At 40.9% G+C, this 17,372-nt stretch overlaps 1 protein-coding gene across 1 annotated transcript; it reads right to left on the reverse strand.

Moving 5' to 3' along the window:
* Positions 1–484: 484 nt before the first annotated feature.
* mxra5a (matrix-remodelling associated 5a) lies at positions 485–15,069 on the reverse strand. Its single transcript, XM_020103830.2, has 8 exons — positions 14,509–15,069; positions 14,036–14,256; positions 13,593–13,722; positions 12,231–12,621; positions 8,169–12,080; positions 5,608–6,517; positions 5,173–5,499; positions 485–4,262 (listed from the first exon to the last, which is right to left on the reverse strand). Exons 2-8 carry the CDS (start codon positions 14,218–14,220, stop codon positions 2,672–2,674), a joined length of 7,446 nt encoding a protein of 2,481 aa, XP_019959389.2. The 5' UTR covers positions 14,221–14,256; positions 14,509–15,069; the 3' UTR covers positions 485–2,671.
* Between the last annotated feature and the right edge of the window lie 2,303 nt (positions 15,070–17,372).

Consider the following 17,372-nt stretch of genomic DNA (forward strand, 5'->3'; position numbering starts at 1 on the left):
GAGGTGAGGGGTGTTCAGCTGCAACATAATATTTCAAAACTAAATATCACAAAATTCTGCACACTGTACCTTTAACTATCTGAAATCAGAGCAGATAAGCAGCGGACAATATCTCTTCATATGAACAGCATATGGCATTTGAATTCGAAAAGGTGGCTGTACTTAATACTGATGACTGTATCTTTTAGTACTGAGAGTAAAATACATTCATACATGAGGGCAATTGATGAGCACAAGATGTGTGTTCTCCAAATGTTATTAATGCAGAGTCTGGGTCACATAAAGCTTTATGCAATGGCAATGGCAAAATTCAGCACTATGTCCAGTCGGCGTTAGCTTTGTGACTGTTTATTCACATATGGAGAAACATTTATCGCTGCAGTCTAATCAGTTTTAAGGGTGGAAAATGCTAACTTCATCTGAAAGAAGAAAGCTAGAGATCATTTTTGGGAATATTGGATGAGGCAGAACAGTGTAGCACTGATTGACCTCAATGCTATGACTGTTATGATGACTGCCGGGTTTTAAAAAAAGGGGGTCACTGATACTGTGACTCTTTTAGGCTGAATGTGCTGAACTAATGGGAGATTTCCTCATGGCTCCAGATGTTCCTTCTTTCTGGAAGACAAGACTGCGGCTGCATTCCCAGTGCAATGACTGCATGTTTCTACTCTTTGTGAGTAATGGTGACCTACTTCCTTCATCCAGAATGCTAAGTTGAGCATTTTCTCAGATTTGTATCTGGTTTGTTCTCGAAAGCTGGCTAAGCAAAAAACGATACAATTTGAATAAAGTCATCAGAACAGAAAAGTCACCAACATCTGCATGTTTGCTGAAGATATTTATTTTGGGCCTTTTTTAATTTATTTTCAAAACAATATACTCACTTATGAATAACTGTACCTGCCTCTGCAATAAAAAACGTTTTTGTTTTTGGGTACAAGTAGTAGAAAGGAGTGGAAATCTTATATTAAACTCTGGGAAAATTGCAGTTCGTGACAAAGACATTATTAATAAATGAGGGCATAGAACTTGCTGAAAATAGGATGAAAACATTATTAAAATAACTGACTCAGATAATGGAAAGGCACAGGATATTAATCATTATCTCAAATAAGGTCTTAAAACAGACAATCCCAGCTACATTTACACATTTTCAATTAGTTCTGTAATTAAGTTAAACAATATTTCCTAGTTAGACGAAGCTTGCCATTATTTGCCATTATCAGAAGCAACTGTACAATGCCAACAAAGGTTCATTTACTGCTCAGGATGCAGCAGAGCCAAATAATCAATTGTTTTAATGTGAACACTTGAGTGTTAAGAGTCAATGGTACCTTCCCACATGGACAATATCAATTTTGCTCTAATATGCCTTGTTTAGTGAGATCCAAAGTGCATTATTGATCGCTGAATGTAAGTGTAGCCTGTTTGTCAATAGCTTTAAATTTTGTGCGATTGCTCAATTTCTCATGAGCATGAACAAGCTAGACTCATGAAACTCCACACATAATTGGATAATTATGGGTTAATGCTTCCTGAGAAAATTTACTTGGTGTGATGGTGGCACTATAAATAATAGCCAAGAAAGTAAGAACTTTGAAAGGCAGCAATTTAGCAGAGAGCCTGTATGGCTTGAAATTGAAATACACCTAAATTTATTCCATAAATTAGCAAAGGCAAGGCAAAGGACAATAAAGGCCACTATGATGGAATTATTATCTAATTTGCATACTACGAAGAGCAGTAAAATTACATTGACTCTCTAAATTTTACTGCTATCAACACCTGAGACTGAGATGATATTATTGTGTCATAAAATGGCGAGATCGGTCAAAAGGATGGGGTTTAGCAGGTCATTTGCCTCATATCTCAATTATGATCGTGAGGGCAATCTGGATTTCCTACACTCAGTTGCATCTGGGACTGGTGTTTTGAACCTACACACCAGTACATTTAGTGCTTAACAATACAACCGGAATCAAATGTAGATATGATACCAGCTTCCAATGAATTACTTTTCCTTTGTTTACGGACAAATTGTTAACTCCAGTCAGTATTTCCTGATTCTTTTTGGGAAAAATATGAATAAATGTCACTGAAGAAGATTTTACTCATCAAATAGGGTCCCAAATTAATTTACTACACGGTAGACAAGATAACACCAAACAAGTGCTATTTGGTGTATAAAACTGTACTTTGTGATGATTAAATAAGTGTGTAATTGTTCTCACGTTATCTAATAACAGAACTATCTGACTTTGCTTGTCAAGACTGTAACAAGCTTGATGACGGCAAACTGTAACTACAACTATTCATGCTATTACATTGTTATTTCCAGTAACGTGGACACATTAGGTAAAGACCAATAGTGTCTGAGGGGATGATACAAGTCATTAGCCTCAAGCTAAATTGCACAACGGAGGACATTGATATTTCCCAGGGATACGGAATATGCACAAAACGGGGGATATATAGTTAGCACCAAATACCATAAACTTTTGACCTCTATACACATTCAGAACAGCACTACAAGCTTTTAATCATCTCATTGTTTCATCATGGTGACAGCAGTTTTTACATTTGGATCATTAAAAACATTAGCTGCTTTTAACTAGGCAGTTGCTTGGGCAAACAAAGACAGAATGACCATGATGAACAGTGAAATTCGTCAGTACACATTGAGAAAAGTAACTTTAGAGTCTACGCCAATGGCATTCCTGGCTGTGCAGCGGTAGATACCAGTGTCTTTTTGTGTCGGGTTCTGAATAATGAGGGAACCTTGTGGATGGAGGTACTTGTTTCCAAAAAGGCGTGGCTGTGCACTGACAGCCAAGCGGGTTTTATCAGGTGTTTCCCATGCAACCTCCACTCTTGGAATCCCTTTTGCTACACAGTTCAGCTGCACAGCAACTCCACGTTTAGCATAGGTGACAGAGGGAGGGCCATTTGTAATTTGAGGTGGGTATGCGATCACAATTACTGATGCAGAAAGCTGAGAACTTCCGTACTCATTTGCAGCTCGACATGTATAGGATCCCCGATCATAGACTGATACTTGTTGGATTGCAAGCGTCCCATTGGGCAGTACAGAGTATCGTCCAGCTCTCTGTGGTCTATTGAGGACAACCCCACTAGGTAGTGTCCATGTTAGTCTGACGGGTTTGACATTGGTTTGACAATGTAGCAATAGTATTTCCCCATTCGTGATGCTAATAGGAGAGTTGTATCTGTTGTTGATCTCTGGTTTTATTCCTGGGGACAGTGTGATTGTTCGTTCCACAAGCCCTCCAGAATTATGCCCTAGACAGCGGTACATACCAGCTTCCCCAACAGATGGATTACTGATGATCAGAGATCCATCAGGCTGATGGAAAAACTTGGAGAATCGAGCACCACTTAGCAATGGTATGCCATTGGGTAGAATCCAAGTGATGTGAGGGAGTGTTGAGCCCTCAACGGAGCAATTCAAAGTCATGGCATTCCCCACAGTCAGTGATAGGCTATGTGTTTTGGGACCTCGAATTTGTGGCCTCTCAACAACCTCTTTTACATCCAAATCGACCACCAGCCTGACCTCTCCTCCTTCATTCCGTGCGATACAAGCCAGTTGCCCAGAGTCTGTCCTCTTGATTGACCGGATTTCCAAGGTACCATTCTGATGAACTGTCATTCTGTTGCTGTAGTACGGTGCAGGAAGGATCACGTTTCCTGTTAGAACCCACATGATGCGAGGGGTAGGTGTTCCCTTTGCGACACAGTTAATCAGTTTCTGCTGATCCTTGACAGCAGTTATCTTGACAGCACTGGCAGGTTCTATTAGGCCATTGATCGTTGGAGGTGTTACTAGCACTTCCAGCCTGATGACTTTATGGTCTTGTCCTACATTGTTCCTGGCTATGCAGGTGTAGTTACCTCCATCAAAACGTTGGACCTTTTGAACCACTAATGTCCCATCATCCAGGACCTGATATTTGTCTAATGCGGAGGAGATGAATTTATTTGTAGGGGAAATCCATGTGATGACAGGCATTGGTTCCCCTTTGGCATTACATCTAAGTGTAACGGTCTCACCATAGAAAACCCGGACAATCTTTTGATCTTTATCCACGATTTGTGGTGGAGGAGTTGCAACCTTAACCTTAACTCTGACCTTCATCTCATCTTTGCCAACTTGGTTATCAGCATAACACGTGTAGTCCCCTTCTTCTGGCATACCAACATCATTGAAATACAGCGTCCCATTGTCAAACACCAGATACCTACAATAGGTATGGGGAAGGGGGAAAGGGGGGTTGGACAGGATTGAAAAAGTTTTTTTAACGTATATGATACAATATTAGTGTACATTTAAATCCTATTATACAACTGTAAGAACAAGTCTCTTCTTCTTAGTAAGAGTTGTTGAATGAAGCCCAATGACATTTGGGATACAAGAAAGAATACCCAGCAAAAATACAGATTTAAAGCTATAAAATGTCAGAAAGAAACATGTTTATTTCTCTACCCATAATAGACTGACAAGTAGTATTTTCAGAATGATCCATGTGATGTGTCATGGGAGGAAACAATAAATACAGCTAAAATATTTTTTTTCTGTGGAGGTGAAGAGTCATTCATCCTACGGTAGCATGCTGAACCTGTAGAGAGAGATTCCGGCAGTACTTTCCGTTAATAATAATCAGCCTAGTTTGAATTTGATTGTGTCCTATTTGATTAATTACAGCTCCAATGTTAGATGTGTACAGTGATGGGATATTTTTAAAAAATCAATTAGTCATTTCAATAATATTTTAAGACAGGTTAAAAAAACTCCTCCCTTGTCTTAATGGTGTACAGATATAATGTAATATACTCTATATACATAATATATATTCTGGCCTATACAGTAATGTGTGAGGATGGTCAAATATTCCTCAACATTCACAATAAAGACAGCTGGGATTTTATTGCAGTGGCTTTCCTGCTCTCCAAAATAATGTAATAACCACACTTATATGATTTTCTGAAATTTGCATGTCTGTCATTTATTCAGTGTCACCACAAACTACAATCTCTACAACAATATTTTATTAACTCTTATGTGTCAGTAGAGATGTAGCTCAACAGGAGGTAGACTAAGTTGGACTCATGTATACAAGCTACATAATACAGGCCACCAGCAGCTCATACCTGCGACTGCGTCCTCCACTGACATGGTCTCTCTGTTTCACTGGGTTGACCATGGTGCCATCCGGCAGTGCCCAGCTGATCTCAGGGTTGGGGAGCCCAGACGCCACGCAGTCAACCTTTAAGTCTCCCCCGTACATCACCTCCTGACTGGATCGCTGCCGCTTCTGTTCAATTTTGGCTGGCCTTGTCAGTACAGTGACCCGCAGCAGAACATAGTCATCACCTAGCTTGTTGCGTGCCATACACAGGTAGTCACCACTGTCCTTGTCAGTCACAGAATGAATGGTTATAGTGCCGTTGGGGAAGACCTTAATCCTGGGGTCAAAACTACAAAAGTGATAGAAGTATTATTCAGAGGATATTAGACACAAGCAAATATTTTAACATTTATTTGAGGATGTAGAAAAATAATTAAATAACGTGTGATTTTTCTACCTGTACTGAGAATCCACCAGCTTCTTAGAGGGTGTCCTCCAGATGATCCAGGGATTTGGCTCTCCTGTTGCCACACAGTTTAGCAACACATTTCTTCCATAGATCACATCTGTTCTCTGGGGGGATGATGAAGTGATACTGGCCTTGGAAGAGGATGGATTCTTCTTTGCAATCAAGATCACAGTTCTCCTGCTGGATGCCACTGCATTACTAGCTGAGCACTCATATGTCCCAGCATTTCCCGGGCCCAATCCCTTTATGTGGAGGGTCCCATTAGGAAAGACAAAGGGGTTGTGTCCAGCAAAAAACTGGGAAGCAGTGAGTTGTACGCCATCAGGTGTGATCCACTGAATGACAGGTTGAGGGACACCTGTGGCGGTACAGTGGATGTACACATTGCTGCCCTCTGGAAGGGTAAGGTTTTCATTTTGTGTCTGTTGAATAAATGGTGGCAATGCTGACACATAAAGGTGGACAGACACACTGTCAGTTCCAACTGCACTGCTGCCAATGCACTTGTAAATACCTCTGTCTGTGTAACTGGCCTGGCTGATCCGGAGGGTTCCATTGCCCAAGACAGCCACACGCTGCTGAAGGGGCATACCAGCAGCTATGCGAACATGGTTAGGGAGCAACCATATAACTTTAGGCATAGGGTGCCCCTCTACTTGACACTCCAATTCCACTTTGCCACCTAGATGCACTGTCATGTCTCTGTTCCGAGGCTGGAGCACCCGAGGATGCTGAACCAGGACCACAAGGTTGACCACCATTTTGTCTGTACCATAATGATTCTGGACCGTGCACAGGTACTGACCCCCATCCATGCGCTGTGTGTTCTTGATGATTAATGTACCATTTGGATGGACCTCAAACCTGTGAACCCTGGTGTTCTGCGCAATACTTGCCCCTGCATGAATGGAAAGATAGATATTTTAGATACAGTGTTGTCTCACACATATATATTATATTACTAAAGAAAAAAGCAGAAAAAACAATATACTCTAAGTGAAATTAATGTAATATTTTTATGGTGTGAATTTCTTTTTTGTGAATTTCCATATATTTCAGAATGTTCAAGGAGAATTACTTGATCTACTAATCATCCTAATGACTACGGTAGGTTTACTAACTTTATTTTGTTCATTTTTCTATCACAGCGTGAGAAAGTTCATGTTTGATTATTGTATTTCACATTGTTGTGTTTTTTTAAGGTTGTACATACTTTACACTAGAATCAAATGTATGTATGTCTTGAGCTGACTATCATTTTGCACAGATTACATATGTTCAGCCTTTTGAGACTTCATCCAATTAATAGAGTAGTTTGAAAACCAAATAAAAAATATAAACCTAACAACGATATAAATGGATATTCCCCAGAGTGCACGTGTAAACATTTCCATTCAAACATCTTTTATTTTATCTGATATAAGATACTGTATGACCCAATAACATGCAGCTAATAGATGCTTGATTGATTGAATTAAATAAAGTTGTAAAACAATATTATATAATTATTAGTGTATATTATTATATATTTATAATATAATAATATTATCAAAATATGATGGTAATAATAACAATATCTATAATAATAGAAATGTCTGTCAGTCTATCTTTCTTTCTGTCTGTGAAACACATTATTTCTCCATTCAACTGATCAGTTGCTCAACTCAGTCTGCATGTGTGTTGTTAAGGGCCTAAGGAAGTGCATTTATCATGATTTGAACACAGGATACATTCAATATCAATACAATTTGAATAACCAGGTGTCCAGCACCTTGTGATCAGTAGAGCTGGGGCTTAACAGTTAGTTTGTGGACCTGTATTCTTCCCCAGAATTATCTATAGTTGTGCTTATTGCTGGCAGACCTAAAGTAATGTGATGGCAAAACTATCTGGCCTGTTTATTTTGATAGTTTTACAATATTTATTTGACCATATCGGACCGACAAAGACATTCACAGGTGTCACAGCTGCTGATGTCCATCATGGCAGGATGATTCATAGAATCACTTCCTCTTAAGCAAGTTGTCTACAAAGAATTTTTTGGACCATCATTAAAATTGGATCTGACAGACCTCTGAAATAGCCAAAATGCAGTGCATGAAAAAATAATGGCGTAAATCATTCCAACTTACATAAAAGCCACAGACATGGGCAGTAGTACAGAAAATTCTGTTTCCTTTCATGAAATGCATTCGCTCTAAAATCGGTGTACCCCCCAAAAACACAGAGTCCAGCAAGCACACAATAAAACGGTATAGGCCTGTCGATAATGTCAGAGAATAATTCTGAAGTAGGCCCGTGAATGTATCAAAGAAGCCATTCTTAAAATTACAATACATATTATTCAGAAAGAAAGCTGCAACCGGTATGAAAGGCCAAGCAAACAGCAAATTCCAAGCATTCATGTGAAGTTATGTTATGTTTATGTCAATGGTCATTTAAATTTAATAATTAATTCCATTTTCCATTACAGTGTTTGTAAAAGAGGAAGTGCCGAGACTGTTCTAAAATGTGCGTATACTGAAGTTTTGATATTGAATCATACATACCATTGGCAACTTTAGTCCATGACAGGAACAGCTTTGGCTCTCCCTCAGCCTCACAAGGAAGTTGAGCATCTGTTTCAGCTTTCACTGTGAACGTTTGGAAATTGCTCTTAGATATCCTCGGCTTCCCTCTTGAAACAGATCCTCTTCCAGGTAGCTGGTGCACTCTGGACACATCCTGAGTATTCGTAAACAGTTTCTCCCAAAATTGATTAGTTTGGATTGCGGTAATTGCTGGTGTAGGAGTGGCCTGTTTATGTATTTGCCCACTGGTGGGTTTTAAGGCAAACGATGTCAGTTTGTGGTCAGGTGACTGGGTTGCAAAATGGTAGTCTGATTTTCCCCAAGGCTCTGATGTGGTAATGATAGGTTTGATTTGCTGGTCTTGAATGTGCGTGATCATAGGGCCATCCTGGGCAGTGGTCTTTGGTCCTATGTTAACTCCTTTGGAATATGTTTTGGGTGTTGTGGCATGTAACTCCTCTTTGGATGGGCTCAAAGGATCAGGACTTGATGCGGTAGCAGGGGGAGCTGTTGTTATGGTGGTACTTGCGATAGAGGGATTCACAGTATTTGCAGTTTCTACCTCTGATTCACTGCTTGGGGTGTTATGTTGACTGGGACGATCATATCTCTTTGTAACCTGTTCTGTCTCCAAACGACCCTCAAAAAGCAAACTCGGAGTTGTAGTTATGTCACTAGAAGTGTATTCAGAAGTTGCATGCTCAATCAAGGGAGCAGATGAGGCAGTTTGAGATGGCAGCGGTGAAAAATGCATCCCAGATTCTTTATCAAGCATCTTTGCATTATCAACTTCAACGGATGTGTATTGTTTGGCATCTGTTTGCACTTTAACAGTCTGAAAATCCACAGAGGAATTGTTAGAAAATGGCACATGTCTAAGGTCTCCTGTAACACTCGCTCCAACTGTCTCTAAAAGTCTAGAAGTTGGAAAAGGTCTGCCTGTAAATGTCTGCAAAGTCGTTAATGTGAGCATATCAAAGTGCTCTAGAGATGCATTCTCCGAGACTCTCAAGGCTGTTTGAGAACTTGTCTTTCCATGACCCACTGCTGGAGAAGCTGTTGGAAATAATGGTGCTGCTGATGTGCTTTTGAATGGTGGTTTGGCAAGGGGTTGAAGGGGGTCCTTAGTTTTGGGGAGAGAAGTTGGCAGCGAGGAGGGTTTGGTGGCTGGCTCGATGTCATGCCTGGAGACTGTGTTTTCTTTATGACTCAGTCTCCCTGATGACGCTGCTTGGCCGCTGGTGAATGGAACAGTGGTATTGAATTTGGCTTTTGTAACTTCTAATTGTTCTATTTTTAGCGGTGTGGAGGCAGTCGTCCTGACTGTTGCGAGTGAAGCATTTACAGGTGTGGTGGCAGTAAACTGGGTGGGTTCATTCAGCTTCTGTTTTCTTCTGTTTGGTTTTTTTCTCCGATTCCCATTCCTTCTCCGGGAGTTAGGCTGGTGGAGGCGCAGGAGCTGTGCTTCAGTCGAACTGCTTGTTGTGGTGGGCACAAGGGTAGTTGTTACAAATGCGGTCGTAAGCATTGCTTGAGAGTGCAAATTATCAAGTGTTGTGTTCTCTGACTGAGTATACAGTTCGGATATTGTTGTAGTCTCTCGAAGATATTTTCCACTTTCTCCTTGGCTTGTCTCTGATTCATTTTGGTTGACTAAATTGATGATTTTAGTTCCACTGGAAGAATGCTCTCCATCATTATTAGAGCTGTCAACAACATTCGGTCTATTTGTATTCTCACTCCTCTCAGATGCGTTGGTCCAATCAGCTGTTTCGACTGCATTAACATCTGTATCTGTGCTATAGTTCTCTCCTGGAGACATTGTGCTGCTGCTTGCACTGTTTGTGTTCCCCTGCCAGACAGTGGCATGTAGGGGATCAGATGGGGTCTGTGAGAGGGAAAATACGCTGTTTGAAGTTATGTATTGATCCAAGTTTGTGTCATGGGTTGTGCGCGGTATGTTGTATGTGGTCTGCATTGTCTGTGACTGTGTTGTAGCATGTATGATGTGTCCGTGCTGACTGTTAGATGTGACATGGGCTCCCTGACTTTGTCTGTTGTGTTTACCAGTTTCCATTTGCGTATGTTGTACTGGAACGTGTGGTGTTGTTAGGTAATCTTGGCTCGCTTTCTCCTGCACAGTCATGCCATCTGATGACCCTTCAATAATTTCTTGTCGCTGTGTTGTCTGCTCTATCTGTCTCCTCTCTGTTGTGTACTGAACTGGTAGTGATGTTACAGTATTTTGACTATTTCTGTCTCTAATCTTTGCCAAAATATCAGCCCATTTCTCTGGGTCTATTTTACTCTTTGACACATTAATTCTCCTCTTGCTCTCAACTATATGTTTCCTGTCTTCAACATGCGATTCTGTTGGTTTTCGAAGCACTGGTGGCCTCTGCCCAATAGTCTTTGATGGATGGATGCCCCTCCTCCCTGGAGCCACACCTGCTGGAATTCTTCTTCTCGCAATATCTTGTCGGTTAACTCGCGACATTTCTTGAGTAATCTCAACGTCCCCTGACGCCTCCTCTGGATGTATGTATGTGTTGACCCCTGAGGCTGACTGAGGTCTTGCTGGAAACCTCCTCAAAGGCCTTATGAGCCCATTGCGCCTGATAACAGTAACTTTTGCAGCCACTGTGTCCACACCATGTTGATTAAGGGCAATGCATTTATAATAGCCACTGTCTAACAACTGAGCCTGTGGGATATGTAGAGTGCCGTTGGAATACACCAAAGCTCGGAGGGATATGTCTTGATGACGAACAATGTTGTTGCTTGGGAGAATCCAGTTAACTTCAGCATCAGGGGAGGCAGATGTCGTGCAAGGTAGGGAAATGGGGCTCCCTGCAACTACCTCCGTGGGTGTAATTGAGGAATCCTCTCCGGGGGGAGGGTTGGAAGATTCCTGCACTGTCAGATGAAATGACAGAACAGCCAGGTCTCCATGAACATTGGCAATGCAGTAGTAAATTCCTGTGTCTGTGTGGCTGACAGATTTTATGACCAGCCTTCCATTACTGGACACAGACACCCTATTGTCTTGGCTGCTGTACGGGGCCTTCACTTTGGAGCCATTTGGTAGCATCCAGTGAATTACTGCTTGCCCAGAACTGTGCACATTACAGTTCATTTGATTTTGACTTCCCAGGATAGCACTTAGCACTTTACGAGTTGAATTTGTTGACTCAATTAGGACCCATTTCATTTTTTCTCTCCGCAACTGCTCAACCTCCACTTTCTCTGAGAGGTCTGTGCTGATGATCAATTTTACTTTCTTGGCTGATGATTGAAGTCTGTTCAGCTGAAGGTCAGCAGATGTTTGCATCAACCATGCCGGCTGGGCCATGACATTCATTTTTATGCCTGTATAGTAAAGGGCATCCTTCTCAGAGTCCTGTCTATAGACATAGGTTGGATGAGGTTCTTTGCTGAGCATGGTTCCCCTTTTTAAGTGGGCTGGCACACTGCTGTAGTAAGCAATTAGCCTCCACAGTCGCTCATACTTTTCTCTATCAACAGCACATTCAAGATCCACTGAAAAAGTGATATTGGAGGCCAGCTGGAGCTGGTTGACCTGCTCCCAGTTGATCCTGGTAATATTTCTTGGCATGCCAACACAACACTCCAGATCCACCTCATTCCCATGTTCATCAGACAGGCCCAGGGAGATGTTTCCAAATGGTTCCCTGAAGTTCTCTGTGGTCAAGACCTCTGTTTCAGTGTCCTCGGGTGGGGAAGTCCTGTGAGGAAAACGGATGACTGGGCTGCTGCAGACCAGGTTCTCCAGAGCCGTGAGCTCTTTCTTCTGGAGGTGCATGGGAGATAAACACATCGGACACAGCTGGCCACCAGGAAGGGCCCTGTCCTTTTTACATTTCAATACACCTAAAGCAAAAGAAAGTTAAAACAATATTATAAAATATGAACATTAAGTAGTCTTGAATAATCATATTTGATGAAATGCTCAAATGTAGAAACCATTGGACAAAACAAAGACTCAAGGTCTGAAAGAGATAAACACATCAAGTGACTAACCTGGTGAAGTTTTATCCCAGTCATGGATCCAATTCATGTTGCAGTCACAGGTCCACGGGTTCCCATGGAGGTACAGATTTTCTAGCTGAGACATGGTCGCCACCAGCCCAGACGGCAGCGATGTAAGTATGTTGTCTGACAGGTAGAGGTGCCTAAGAGTGGACACGTGGAACTGGCCCATGAGAGTGAAGGTGGTGAATGTTGCTGGATGCAGCTGCTGAAGCTGGTTGCCTTCCAGCTGCAGCAGTCGCAAGGAGGTGAGACCCTGGAAGGCATCAGGGTGGATAAACTCCAGTCGATTGTGGTCCAAGTGTAACCTGGCCAAAGACCACAGACCCTGAAGGGTATGTCTGTTGACCTCCTTGAGCTTGTTGTAGCTGATCTTCAACATCTAAGCAATCGAGACAAAAAAAAATCATGACAGTGTGAATCTCTTCAACCCTGCCACACCCATTCCCAGACATTCATCAATATAAGACACATAATTCTGAGCAGAGGTGAAATCTACAACACATTCAAGATATTTCTAATCATTTAGTAAGCTGAGTTACTGTGTGTGTGTGTGTGTGATGTGTGATAGTTAAAGGATACTTCATCATCTCACTCAATTTAAATATCGGGTATAGGCTATTCTAATAAAAACACAGTAGGTAAGGAAGATATTTAAGGTTTTAGAATATTTTGACATTTTCTTAACAATTGAGTGTGTAGTCCAGGGCAAGGTATCAGGTTTAACTTTTGCTTTTTGAAATAAATGTTAAAAGATAGCCGTCTAACACATGATCTTGGACTCCTCTGAAAGGTCATTTTTTTTGGAGCACCTGTTGATGCTAGAAACACAATGGAACTATAGTAAGTCAAGTTGGACACAACGTGTTCCACGCATTGAAGTATAGCATGTTGTCTTCATCTTGGTAAACTCGGAAGTTCATAATAACCCATAATAACCATTTTCTCCTAAACCAAACACAATTCAAACACCAAGCAACTGAATCTGCATGTCTACAAAACAAACGAACTATACATGTCCACAAAGCTGGTATCATTGATAAAGCTCTTTCATGCTAACAACACAACACAAGATTTCACAGTTACTAAGAGTATCTTTCTACGACCAACACGCACTGAACTGAATAAGAGCAAGTTCACATTAAAGGGCTACATACGCTACATATTATCCTTGCATAACACTGCACCTAGATTAGATTTTAACTAAACTATAAAATAAAATAAACAACTATTCAAATGACAATGGAAAAAATATTACACAGTCTTAAAAGAGGCCAGCACGAACAGTTCCCATTTTAACCTGAGCATTCATTTATTCCAAGGTTACAGTTTTCTCGTGTGGTCGACCAGTACCTGCAGTGACGCAAGGTCCCTGAACACTCCGTCATGTAGAGAGTGGATATCGTTCCCATGAATCATCAGGAGCTCCAACTTCTGAAGACCGAGCAGTGATTTATCTGTGATCTCATGAATGCTGTTGAATCTGAAACAACAAAACCACAACAATAAAAATCAACAGCAGATGATCCCGGGTATTTACTTCTCCTACTTTCTTTCTCACAAACAAATTATATATTTGAAAAAGTAGACACACACTTTAAACACAAGGAAATATACATTTAACTAGAGCAGAATATATACAGTGCAACAGCTTGCATATGCAACCACTGAGTTATTGCATAGTTAAATGAGTTATACCTGAGTTTATAGTGCAGTACTATATTGTAGTACAGTATAGTACTGTATTACACCTGTAGCAAAATAACAAGCATGCTGAATCAATGCCAGAGACTGACCCCAGGTTCATGCGCTTCACGTATTTAGGTACAGCGTCTGGGATGGTGTTGAGTGAGCGGAACGTGCAGTGGAGCTCAGTGGGCTGGGGGCAGGAGCAGGGCCGGGGGCAGGAGACAGAGGTGACAGGGGGCAAAATCATCAGCACCAGCATGGTCTGGAGGACGCGCACAGCCGCAGGGTCCATCTTTATCCGCAGGAAGGGAACTCACAGCAGCTGTCCCTATAACAGTAGGGTGGTTTTATTATTATTATTATTATTATCGTTGTTGTTGTCTTGAAACAGCAGATGAACCTTGGGTACCATCCTTAAACCGAGAGAGGTAGAGCTTGGCTCAAGCTTCGTGTGGATAAATGGAGGAAATCTGGTCAATTAAGCACATTGCACTGCAACAGGGTTTCAGCCAAAGTGCTCCATGAATATATTTTTAAAACGAGCAGCTTATTCACTGTAATGAAATATAAATGCTCTCACCTCAAACCCTTGATAGACTCTTTTAGAGAAGCTCCTCATATTCCTCTGCAGCATGGATAAAGAGAAAAAAGAAAAACGCGCCGCACGGTCGGATCGAAAATCGGAGGAACACTGAAACTTCGAAAACGAGGAGGGCAAAGTTGGTGTAACGAGGCGGAGAAGAAACACCGCATGCAGCAGAAAGTAAGCAGGGATGTGATAAATATAGGTTCGCGCTTGATCAGCGTGCGCTGCGCAGCTCCGGTGAGGACTGAGTGGAGGAGGCTGTCAGGGCGCACGGTGGAGACGCAACAGGAGGAGCCACATTCTTCCAGGAGAGCGTTTCAGTGGGAGTTTCGCTGCACTTGACTGAGAATATGATACTCTGATGCAGACACATGCATATGCTGCCGAGAGTTTTAATGTTTATCTGGGGAATTGACGTCACGAACACAAATGCTTGCTACTCTTACTGTATGCGTTTCAAAATAAAAGCACTTCTGTTAAAAACGTTTTTATTGTGAAATATTTGCTGGAGCATTACTTGATGATGGATCATATTATTTTTTTTAATTCAATTTTGCAAGATGAATTGTACATTGAGCTAATCTCACTCATCTGTTCCCAGGAAATGGAGCCCAAAAATAAATATATTTATATGTGCGTATGTATTGTTCCTTATTGTTCTATGTTTTAAATCATGTTTTAAAATGTCAATGTAGTGGATGTTTCAAAAATAAATGTGTTTTAACCTAACATGGCCTCTTTATTTCAGCAAACTTTATTTTTCCATTCATTTTAGTAATTAAGAGGAAGTATCTTTTCACCTATATGGGTTAATCTGGGTTCAATACTTGTATATTTAACAAATGATTCCATGAGGGAGTTAATAATAATAACACTATACAAGTGTTGAGAAAAAGTAACTCTGATTTGAGTAAGGAAGTGTTAAATTTTAACTCCAAAAAGAGTCAATAATTACATTTAATTAGCGTTACGGCATCTGAATGAGATGCAGGACGAAATCTAAGGTTTAGCAACACAGAACACTGAACGAATCGATAGGAATGATTGTTGCCTGGAGATGGTTATGCTTAACACTTAAGCAAAACTTTTGTTCACTCGTGGCCACAGGCTCAGACTGCTGGTTTTTGGTTTAAAGGCAGTACCTTGGTCCAGCTTTGGCTAATGAGCAGTCAAGTTTTGATCTTACAGTGAAATTAATTATAAGAAAAGAAATCGTAATAATAAAATCAACACACTGTATTTGATTATGTGCTTCTATGTAATAAACTTATAATTAAAATAAACAAGCCTATTTTGTCCCCTATAAGAACATCCTATTCATCCAGGCACTGCAAAAGATACTAAATAAAATACTGTAAATCTCAAATACTTCCTTTTTATTTCACATGGAAGGACTTGTACTTAAGTATTTCCACTTTATGCTACTTCGTACTTCTACTCCACTGGATTCGAACATTTTTCACTTCTGAAAAAGCAATTTAGTTTTGTTTAAAGTGACTTATTAAAAGCTTTTACCCTCTGAAGTTCTCAAATGCTTTGGTCCAGTATTCCACAACCAATCACAGACAGAAACAAGCCCCCACAATATCTAACATCCCTGCTTACACAGCTGCTTCAGTGTAAATGATCTAATGGTGTCAGAGAGCTTAGTAAAATGATATAATAATCTGCAAAGAGAGGCTAGCGGGGTGATGAGGGTAAGCTTCATCATCACTCCCACATGAATGCAGACACACACACACACACATCCTGCTAAACCTCTGGACAAACAGAAGGAAAGTTGAGGTAAGTTGTTGCTGCATCACTTTGTTAAAGTGGAACCTGGGTATCTGACGTCACCTTGGAGCTGACCCCAGAGTGGTTGTAATAAGACTGTATGTTGGGCTTTTCTGTGTTGATGTTGGATTTGTGTTCATCCCAGTTCTTGAAACACTACCTGCAGTGTTTAATTTGTGTCTCCTCTCCAGTGGGCTGCTGAATTCCAGCTTTGTGATGGTGTTTAAATTGGAACAACTCGGAGGTCAGAGGTAACAGTGGGAAGGTAGCGGAGGGCCTCCTGTTCCCGCTGCTGTATTGAAATCTTCCATCTGTCAGGGTGTCACAGAAAGCATAGAGCATACAAAGCCACAAGGGAGTGAGGTCAGTGAAGTTGTACTGTGGCAGCTTTAAGGACAGCCCATATGAAACACCAGAGGATCACGGATCTGTGAAGAATGAATATATCATAGAGCTCATGAACACAGACAGAGAAGGAGGGGACATCAGTAGGCCTAGCAAATTCTGCATCCATCAAGTGATGCTTAAAAAAGTTTTTATTCTCATTCACATAAAACCCCTAGAAATTACCTTTTGTATTGAAGTATTTTATCCCATTCTACAGAGGGAGTCTTGGACAGTGTGTAGAAGATTCTGTCAGCATGTGATCAGTAACTTTTAAAAGAAAAACGGTCATTTCCAACAGCAATGGCTAACATGGGAACTGTGGTTGTGGTACGAGGGCGATTCTCTGCTGTATATGTATTGTAATCAATGTGGCTCAATCATTACAGGCAACTCTGAACACACCTCACCTCACCCTCTCCTTCCAAACATGAAAAAGAAACTTCGGTAGCCTTTAATTGTCATAAAAACTCAAAAGGTTTTTAGTTTGTCCAGTCTGGACTAATGTAAAAAACATGGCGGCCTCCATAGAGAGGGTCCCCTCGATGTAAATATAAAGTATTTAAATATAAAGGGTCTTTTCTGGGGTAAAGAAAACTACAATTAATACAATGTAGATGAAATGAACTAGTGAAAACATCATGAGGATTATTCTACATTCAATTTCTGCCAATAGTTCCCTTTCACCTAAATCTTAC

The sequence above is a fragment of the Paralichthys olivaceus genome, chromosome 24 (genome assembly GCF_024713975.1).
Source record: "Paralichthys olivaceus isolate ysfri-2021 chromosome 24, ASM2471397v2, whole genome shotgun sequence".
Classification (NCBI taxonomy): Eukaryota; Metazoa; Chordata; class Actinopteri; order Pleuronectiformes; family Paralichthyidae; genus Paralichthys; species Paralichthys olivaceus.